Raw genomic sequence first — 10,809 nt, forward strand, 5'->3', positions numbered from 1 at the left:
GACTCCCCCCTAACCCCTACCTACTATCTAGTGCCCTGGGTTCTAAAGGTGATTCGGACACCATGCTCTCTACTTTTATATCGTGTTTGTAAAGACCAGATATGATGTCAGAATTCACGAAGGGAACAAATAAAAATGAACATTTCACGTTTATTCATGTCTCCACTGTGTTCTGATGGTGAAAATGTGTTTGGATGATTCAAATATCACATTTAAACATGTTTATTTGTTCAAAATTGTTCGACCGCAATGCATTGTGGTCTATATCCGCTGATCTAGTGAGCATCGATGCAAGCTCGTTTTTCGCAAAGACTTCTGGGAAATTTCCAGTGCACTCGATTTTGGAATTAGTAGATTGGGTCGGCACTAAAGATGGCGAACGCACCACAGTGATTGGGGGGATTTCGGACTAACCTGAGTCTTTGTTACAGACAGAATATGGAGTGACTCCACCAGACGCCTGACTCCATTACCCATAAAGCTCCAGTACTCCATCCAGCTTCTTCCTTCGGTCAAACCATAATTTTACTAAATGGTTTGTTCCACAGAACATCGGTTCCGGGTCAGTGAGCAGAACCAGAGCCCGGTTGACTGAACGGTTGTAAACTCACTGTGCGGTGCGAACATTCGCCGCAAACGTTCACCGCATTTACTCTATAGGCTGGTCGTAAGCGGAGCATCTTATTCAACTCTTCTAAATAAAATAGAGTTTTAGCTCATAGAGCCCCCTTCCCCCCATGCTCAGGTTACAACGTCTATTCTGGGACAGTAGAGAGAGAGATGATCCCCCCCCACACACACACCCCTGTTGACTCATCCCCCCCATTCTGTTTTTAGCCTGGCTCCAGGAAGTATGGGGGGTGGCTCCCCAACAGCTGTGGTGGTCAGGTGTGTGACTCCTTCCTGTTGCTGTCTGTCTCAGTGCCCCCTCCCCGTATTTTCAGTCAGTGAGGGAGCATTCTGGTCACAGTGTTTGAAGGAGGGGGGCAGTTGAAGAACATTCAATTCTGAGGACGTTTGTTTTCAGGATGACTCGAGACTCGTGAGTTACAGCTCCTGTTCTCTTTTCTGATGGGGGGGGTAGCAGATTCCTGTAGTCAGTGATGATCTGAAGTCCTTGCCACATACGTCGGGGGTTGGAGTTGGAGAAGTGTTCCTCTATCTTCCTTATGTATGCCTGCTTGGCCTTCTTGATTCCCCTCTTCAGCTCTGCCCTCGCTGCGCTGTAGGCCTGCACATCTCCTGACCTAAAGGCGGTATTCCGAGCTTTAAGCAGGAGACGGACGTCCCGGGTCATCCATGGCTTCTGGTTGGGGTACATGGTGATCTGTTTGTGGCTGGTGTCTACAGTGGTGGAGATGTGGTCCAGCACAGATGAAGCATACTGGTTCAGATCTGTGTGGTTGAATCTGGCCCAATCTGTATTCTTGAACTGGTCCTGAAGCACAGCATCAGTCCCCTGTGGCCACACTTTCATTGTCCTCAAAGTGGGTTTCACACGGTGGATGAGTGGTGAATACAGAGGTGTGAGGAACAGGGAGAGATGGTCCGACTGTCCAATGTGGGGGAGGGGTATTGTTTTGTATGCTCCCGACACGTTGGAGTAGACATGGTCCAAAATCTTGTCCCCTCTGGTGTTACATGACATATGTTGGTGGAATCTGGGGAGGACTGACTTCAAGTTGGAGTGGTTGAAGTCACCAGCAACAATGAAAACCGCTTCAGGATGATTCTTCTGATGTTTGCTATCAGCAGCATGCAGTTCTTTCATAGCCAGCTTAGCATTAGCATCTGGGGGGGTCTGGGGGTATAGGCTGCAGTGATTATGATGGAGGTGAATTCTCTAGGGAGGTAACAAGGTCTGCATTTGACCATTAAAAACTCCACGTTGGATGAACAGTGTGTCTCGATAGTAGTAGAGTCCATGCACCACGTTTTGTTTACACAAATGCACAAACTCCACCTCTGGTCTTGCCGGAGTCGTCTGCTATCCTGTCGGCTCGGTGTAGATGACGGCCTGCTAGCTCTATAGCATTGTCTGGGTGACTGTCGTTAAGCCATGTTTCTGTAAAAACCATGACATTTGTATCCATTATCCGTCTGTTGTTGGTGATCTTGATGGTGACGGTCTTGATGGTGACGATCATGATGGTGACGGTCATGATGGTGATGGTCATGATGGTGGCGGTCTTGATGGTGAAGATCATGATGGTGGCGGTCTTGATGGTGACGATCATGATGGTGACGATCTTGATGGTGAAGATCATGATGGTGACGGTCATGATGGTGACGGTCTTGATGGTGACGATCATGATGGTGACGATCTTGATGGTGAAGATCATGATGGTGACAGTCTTGATGGTGACGGTCTTGATGGTGACGATCATGATGGTAACGGTCTTGATGGTGACGGTCTTGATGGTGAAGATCATGATGGTGAAGATTATGATGGTGACGATCATGATGGTGACGATCTTGATGGTGACGGTCTTGATGGTAAAGATCATGATGGTGAAGATCATGATGGTGACGGTCATGATGGTGACGGTCTTGATGGTGACGGTCTTGATGGTGAAGATCATGATGGTGAAGATTATGATGGTGACGATCATGATGGTGACGATCTTGATGGTGACGGTCTTGATGGTAAAGATCATGATGGTGAAGATCATGATGGTGACGGTCATGATGGTGACGGTCTTGATGGTGACGGTCTTGATGGTGAAGATCATGATGGTGAAGATTATGATGGTGACGATCATGATGGTGACGATCTTGATGGTGACGGTCTTGATGGTAAAGATCATGATGGTGAAGATCATGATGGTGACGGTCATGATGGTGACGGTCTTGATGGTGACGGTCTTGATGGTGAAGATCATGATGGTGAAGATTATGATGGTGACGATCATGATGGTGACGATCTTGATGGTGACGGTCTTGATGGTAAAGATCATGATGGTGAAGATCATGATGGTGACGGTCATGATGGTGACGGTCTTGATGGTGACGGTCTTGATGGTGAAGATCATGATGGTGAAGATTATGATGGTGACGATCATGATGGTGACGATCTTGATGGTGACGGTCTTGATGGTGAAGATCATGATGGTGAAGATTATGATGGTGACGGTCATGATGGTGACGGTCATGATGGTGAAGATCATGATGGTGACGATCATGATGGTGACGGTCTTGATGGTGACGATCTTGATGGTGAAGATCATGATAGTGACGGTCTTGATGGTGACGATCATGATGGTGACGGTCTTGATGGTGACGGTCATGATGGTGAAGATCATGATGGTGACGATCATGATGGTGACGGTCTTGATGGTGACGGTCTTGATGGTGAAGATCATGATAGTGACGGTCTTGATGGTGACGATCATGATGGTGAAGATCATGATGGTGACGGTCTTGATGGTGACGTTCATGATGGTGACGGTCTTGATGGTGACGTTCATGATGGTGACGGTCTTGATGGTGACGATCATGATGGTGAAGATCATGATGGTGAAGATCATGATGGTGAAGATCATGATGGTGACTTAGACCAGAATTGTTGTAACAGAACAAAAATTAAATAATTCAAGTGACGACAGCTATCTACCTCCAAAAGAACGTCACTCCAAAGGATGATGAATATAATGTTTTACAGTCTCTCAAAATTGACCTAATATTTTGTGCACTTTTCCCTCACTTGAAAAGGGCTGAGCATCCAAAATTGAAGGCTGATTTACTCAGATTGACAGTTGAGATTATTCTTCCAATCTTTATCTATTTTCCATTTGGTCAGTCAGCAGTCAATAGGTAAAAACCTTAAAACACACATAATAATGGCAATAAATATAATTTTAAGTGCTTCAATTAATTAGCAACCTCTCTAATTTTACAGTGAATTCATGTACTTTATTTTAATTACATTTAAATTTAATTTCATACATCAAATCCTGCTTTATTTATTTAAGAATTACTTTAAATTAACATTAGCAACAAGTAATTACACTGAAAAAAACAAACTTTTTGCATCAGTAATATATACTTAATTATTCCTCTTAATATTTACATAATAATACAAATATTATGCAAATACATAGATTTTTCTAGTAAAGAAGTTAAGTTTACTTATTTTTTATAAGTAATCAAAAATTTTGATTGTTTATTAGTAAGATCTACTTTTCAAATTGTTGTAATCACTTTTGGAGCATTCAATAATATGTAAATTTTATTAGAGAAATTTATGTTTGCTCTATTTACTTAAGATTTGATCATAACCTAACTTGTGGACGTAAGTAAATTTTACTAGATTGTTATTGGTAGTTTTTATATTCATAAATGCAGTAAAATGTAATAAATAATTGTTAGTGCAAATTGTTACGAGGATTTTCTTAAGTAAATCTTATTTTTTTTTCAGTGTACATTGTTTGAAAACTTCACATTATAAATTTACCAAAGTTAGTAAGCAGTAAACACATCTGTTTACTGTACATTTGTTAAGACCCCCCCCCAAAAAAAGGGAGAGCACATTTCTTTAAACAGCCTTTCAAAATAAAACAGGAAGTGACCGTATCTGCTGCTCATCAGACCGGCTCCTTCTTCCAATCGAGTATCGATCAGTCTGAACTGGATTTGAAGCAGCAGCGATGGATCTTGGATCTCCGGCTGATGATAGAGTCATCCTCTGAACTCCACAACTCAGTATCCTGACCTGGAAACATCAGCTGTTTTCTTCCTGCTTGTCTTCTGTCCTGGGGGGGCAGCAGACCGTCTGACCGGACACTTTTTGTTATTTGAACCCAAATCAGGAGCATGTGATCCCCCGCCCATCAGCAGCCTTTATTTTGGGTGGAGTGTGAGAGCTGCTGGTGGTGGGCGGATGTGGAATGGGAAAGGAACCGCCGTGGGAGGAGAGTTCCACGGATGAAAGCAGAGAGGAGGAAGAGGAGGAGGACGTCAGTGAGAGGCTGGCAGAGATGAAATGAAGCAAAGAAAAGACAGAGCGCCCTGAAAGAAAAGGATTACCCCCCCGCCACAGATCATCCTGCATTAATCTGGCCGCTACGCAGCAATCCCCCCCCAGCAGCCGCGCAGAGCGGGGAGGAGAGGCTGCAGCAGGAGCCTGTTGCCTGGATACTCGCGCTGTTGCCACGGCGCTGAAGAAGCAGGACTGCTGGTAGTTGGCTCCGGTCTGAGCCAAAGCTGCAGGACGCTCCTGATGGCCCCCTCGCTGACCGGCTGACTGACAGGTCTGCATGGAGGAGGGGGGAGCAGGAACCCAGACCCAGGAGCTCTGAGGAGAGCCTGGATGTACCAGAGGGTAGCTTGCACCCTGATCGGGGTGAGAAGGCGGCGACGCCATCGGTAGGAAGCGCAAACCGAGATCAGAGAGAGCTGAGGAGCCGAGGAACAGGCTGTGGGGGCGCAGCATCTGGGGGGGTCGATCCACTCCAACCTAAACTGAGATGAGCCTCAGCCTCCAAGATGGAAGTCCATCGGTATGTAAACGTCTGCACCGCGGCAGAGCCCGCAAACGGAAGCCCGCTCTGGACCTGGAGGGATCTGGTGGAGGGTTTTTGGGTTTTAAGGACGGAAGCTCTGAGGAGTCCACTCCAACCGTGGGTTTGATGCCAGAGCCACTCTCGTGTGGTTGATCACTCTCGCCCCGTTCTCACAGTCAGTAGAGATGAGGGACAGCTCTTTATCTGGACATGTCTGCAGCGATGCATGCTGGGTAGGATCCAGCAACAGGGTCACTGACCAGGAGCTTCTCCGGTTCTGCTGCAGTTTCTGGATCGATCCGGCGTTTCCTTCCTGCAGTCATGTGACCAAGACAAACATGGAGGATAGCGTGTCCTCCACATCTTCCATGATGATCATGGGGGTTGATAGTACTTCTGGCAGTCTGTGGCCGCCGGGGGGGGGGGGTCATGTAGGAACTTGGTAGTAAGTGAAGTTAGAACTGCAAACAGATGTACTCAGAGAATTCTGGGTAAGGGCTGCACGGTGGTGTAGTGGTTAGTGAGGAGCCCCCGGTTCACGTTCCAGCTGAGTTTGCATGTTCTCTTCGTGCACGCTTGGGTTTTCTCCAGGTTCCTCTCACAGTTTAAAAACATGCTGCACAGGTTCAGTAGCTACTCTAAAGTATCTCTGGGCGTGCACGTGTGTGAGTGTGCGACAGACTAGCAACCTGTCCAGGTGAACCTCGCCTTCGCCTCGCTGTGGCTGCGGCGGGCCCAGGCATCTCTGTGACCCTGGACAGATGGATTCTGAGTAAATGAAGCCTGGGGGGTCAGCCTCATGTCCCACGCATGTTTGTGTCTGCAGCTCACTGCTCAGGGGGGGGGCAGAAGTGGAGACCAGCCTCCCTGAGGAGTCTGAGACTTTAATATTTCAGAAAAGTGATGTAGGAGAGCGGTCGACCTCTCGGGATCGTCTTTTTCATTACAGCTGGAGACCGTTTACGTATGAATGTAACGCGGTTCGTTTTAAATCAAGTTCTGCTCTGAGTCATTTGGTGCTGTTCTGGTGAAGCGCCTCGTTCTGTGTGCTCGTAACGCTAACGATGGCGCCCGTCTGCCCCCCAGTGAACAGAGCATCTGCCAAGCACGAGCCGCCATCATGGTGTACGACGACGCCAACAAGAAGTGGGTCCCGGCCGGCGGCTCCACCGGTTTCAGCAGGGTCCACATTTACCACCACACCGGGAACAACGCCTTCCGTGTGGTGGGGCGCAAGATTCAGGATCACCAGGTGAGTGGGCGGGGCCACACGACCTGTAACATACGTACACGCACAAGTTCCTCACAGACACACATTTCTATCCCGGGGGGGTCAAAGGATTACAATAGTTGCTATAATGTCAATAAGGCTCCCACCCCCCACCCCCCACTTGATTCTGTGCCACTAGCGTCCATTAGTTTATTCAACAGGCAGAATAGAGATAAATAGAGGTGGATGAATGGAAGAAGCCCCCCCTCAACACTCAGCACTCCCTCCCCGCCATAGATTTACATTTTCAGAGACAGTCTCTATTATTAGAACTGTGGTAAAGCCGGTCCTGATGAGAGCTGCTGGTGCCGTCATGACAACAAGAACTGCATCATGAAAAACGCGTCTTTCCCGAAAAACCGCGTTCATCATGAAATATAGCATCTACACTCATAAAGCGAGTCTATCGTGAAAAGCCGAATCATCCTGAAAAAACGCTTTGTCCTCTGCCTAACTGCTCGTCGGTCTGCTCTCTTCTGGATGTCTCTCATGATGTCTCTGAATGCTGAGCAGCAGAAATCCGATCTTTGCGGACTTTGCTGTTGTTGGAACCGAATCCTCTCTGATGAAAGCTGTCAATGTCAAAAACCGTTTGCAGCTCAACTATGCACACATCACTAAACATGATAAGAACTTTAAAGGCAATAAAAGAAAAAACGTTCTAAACTGCATGAGGATAACAGAGTTCAGGAGATGGAAGGTGCTCTGGTTAACAGTGACCAAAACCAGACCCTGATGGATGGAATCCTTCTGTTAAAAGGAACCAAAAATCGGATGAAATAAATTCCATTTCAGTTCAGTTTGGAGATCCCAGCCGAGGAAAAGTGAAGTCTGTTTTCCAGACTCAGTCTGAACTCTAGGAACATGCAGGGGAACATCATGGAGCGAGAGGCGCCATGACTGCCTATTAAACCAATAATAATCTGATTATAGTATATTTCATTTATTTGGATCATTTTATTATTTGGACGGTGGATGAACCACGTCGGGGAGGGGGGCAATATTTAAAAATGGCTGTCCTACACATTCTCAACTCCCAACTCATCATTTATGGACTTTTGGTTCGGGCCCACCCTTGGGACCCGGTACCAGACGCAGAGCTGGTACCGGGTTGAAGGTTAGAGTACTGGTACCGGACCCTGAAGCATTGTTCCCTGTCTGTGGCCCAGTACCAGTTCACGGCTCGGAGGTAGGGACCTCCAGGTGATGCTTCTTCCTCGTGACAGAGCGAGCATGTGCATTGGTGGGCGTGTCGATCTTCTGAACCGGCTTGTCCTGCGACCTTCTCCAGGTGGTCATCAACTGCGCCATTCCCAAAGGGTTAAAGTACAACCAGGCCACGCAGACGTTCCACCAGTGGCGTGACGCCCGGCAAGTCTACGGCCTGAACTTCGGCAGCAAGGAGGACGCCAACGTGTTCGCCAGCGCCATGATGCACGCGCTGGAGGTGCTGAACTCCCAGGAAGCAGGTACGGTCGGTCTGTGAGCTCAGCCCCCCCCCCCCAAAAAAAAAAAACACTGAAACTGAAACCAGATCAAATGTAGAATCTGAACATTTGAGGAATGTGATCATCCATCCATCCATCCATTTTCCTGACCGCTTCTTCCCTGTCGGGGTCGCGGGGGTGCCGGAGCCTATCCCGGCTACTGATGGGCGAAGGCGGGGTTCACCCTGGACAGGTCGCCAGTCTGTCTCAGGGCCTCAATCACACACACATTCACTCTCACATTCACACCTAGGGACAATTTAGAGTCACCAATGAACCTATGAAGCATGTTTTTGGACGGTGGGAGGAAGCCGGAGTCCCCGGTGAAAACCCACGCATGCACGGGGAGAACATGCAAACTCCACACAGAAAGGTCCCAGCCGGGAGTCGAACCGGGGCCTTCTCGCTGTGAGGCAAGAGCGCTAACCACTGTACCACCGTGCAGCCCCGGAATGTGATCAGTGATGACTGAATACTTTCCCTCGGACACAGACCGTGGAGCCAGCAACCTGATGTGCTGTGTAAAGGTTAAAAATGAAGCTCCTCCCCCCTCACTGTACAAAATGTGGAACACAGTGTGCCCCCCACCCCCAAAAAAAACCTTTAAGCTTCTGTGACTGAAGGGCTTAGCGTTTGATTGGCGGGAAGATCAACGCCATCGTCCTCTGAGGTCACAGAAACTCAGACGGACAAGAACGAGTCTGCCGGAGTTCCTCTGGGCAAGCTGACTGATAGTGTTTCCAGACAGGAATGGGTCCATCGGCTTGGGGGGGGTCATAGCTCTGTGGTTTCAACCCCCTCTCGCAGATGATGATCCAGACCCCCCAGGAGTTATTTAGTTATTTAGTGTGTTGGTGGTAACAACAGAGATGAGAATCAAAATATTCTTAGTCCACGAGGAGACGCGGGGTGTGTGTGGGGGGGGTGATGGGATACAGACAGACTCTGACAGCACCCCCCAGGGCCATAAGCCCCCCCCCCAGGAACAAGTGGGAAAGCCCCACTTGTTCCTGGGTAGATCAGGAACTATTCTGAGCGTGTTTCCAGGTGGTGATGAAGCACGGCTCGTCATGGGGGGTCAGAGTCCAGCCGCCATGACTGAGGTCTTCAGGTTCTGAAAAATCCAACCCCCCCCAGAACACTGAAGCAGGGGCTGGTTCACCTGGAAGACAATCCCCCCCCAAGGAGAAAAGTGGTGGAAGGCGAGTACTTCTGTAGTGCTGCACTACAGGCCAAAGGTCACAGTCACATGATGGCGCCGCCGCAGTCACATGATGGCGCCGCCGCAGTCATATGGCGACCACCAGGAGTAATGTGGAGTTCAGTGTCTTCCCCAAGGACACTTCCACACATCGGGGGCGGGACGGAATCGAACCTTCGTCTATCCGATCAGGGGTTGACCGCACTATCTCTGCACCACTGTGAAGAACAAAGAACTCTCATCTGAAGACAGACGTCCGGATGACATCAGAGATCTCATTAACATATCAATGACCCTTCAGTGGGGGGGGCAGAGATTCCTCAAGACCTACCAAGAGCCATAGGACACTACACCCCTTCTCCTGGAGCTGTGGGCGGGGCTGTGGGTGGAGCTGTGGGTGGAGTTGTGGGTGGAGCTGTGGGTGGAGCTGTGGGTGGAGCTGTGGGCGAAGCTATGGGTGGAGCTGTGGGTGGGGCTGTGGGTGGAGTTGTGGGTGGAGCTGTGGGAGGGGCTGTGGGTGGAGCTGTGGGTGGAGCTGTGGGTGGAGTTGTGGGTGGAGCTGTGGGTGGGGCTGTGGGCGAAGCTGTGGGTGGAGCTGTGGGTGGGGCTGTGGGTGGAGCTATGGGTGGAGCTGCAGGTGGAGTTGTGGGTGGAGCTGTGGGTGGAGCTTTTTGGTGGAGACGAGAAACCGTTAACAGGAAATATATGTGACTGTCTTCCTCTGCAGGCCCCGCCCAGCCCAGACAGAACCCCTCCATCCAGAATGGCCCCACACAAGAGGAGCTGGACCTGCAGAAAAGGTGAGAGGCTCCGCCCCCCGTGGGGGGCCATCTTATGCCATCTTCTTGACCGCTTCTTCCCTTTCGGGGTCGCGGGGTGCTGGAGCCTAACCCGGCTGCTGATGGGCGAAGGCGGGGTTCACCTGGACAGGTCTCCAGTCTGTCTCAGGGCCTCAATCACACACATCCACTCTCACATTCACACCTAGGGGCAATTTAGAGTCACCAATGAACCTATGAAGCATGTTTTTGGACGGTGGGAGGAAGCCGGAGTCCCCGGTGAAAACCCACGCATGCACGGGGAGAACATGCAAACTCCACACAGAAAGGTCCCAGCCGGGAGTCGAACCGGGGCCTTCTCGCTGTGAGGCAAGAGCGCTAACCACTGTACCACCGTGAAGCCCGCCATCTTATGCCCCAGAACAAAAAGCCAACAATCCACAGCTCTGCTCTGGTCACTCCAGACTGAGCAGGCCCCACCCTCTCCATGTAAGGATATGCTTCCTCTTTGGCATTGACCGGAGCTATGGAGGCCGCCTCCCACTTTATGAGGGTTCAGTTGCAGCAGACA

The 10,809-nt window shown here is 49.5% G+C and overlaps 1 protein-coding gene across 1 annotated transcript in view; it reads left to right on the top strand.

Moving 5' to 3' along the window:
- Window positions 1-10,809, top strand: part of enah (ENAH actin regulator) — a gene marked incomplete at its 5' end in the record, with an annotated part of 34,605 nt that overhangs the window by 5,360 nt on the left and 18,436 nt on the right. The window contains 3 exon segments of the mRNA XM_024264016.2: window positions 6,588-6,753; window positions 8,063-8,240; window positions 10,187-10,259. Of these exon segments, the coding sequence (XP_024119784.1) occupies window positions 6,588-6,753; window positions 8,063-8,240; window positions 10,187-10,259 (417 nt within the window).

The sequence above is a fragment of the Oryzias melastigma genome, linkage group LG15 (genome assembly GCF_002922805.2).
Source record: "Oryzias melastigma strain HK-1 linkage group LG15, ASM292280v2, whole genome shotgun sequence".
Classification (NCBI taxonomy): Eukaryota; Metazoa; Chordata; class Actinopteri; order Beloniformes; family Adrianichthyidae; genus Oryzias; species Oryzias melastigma.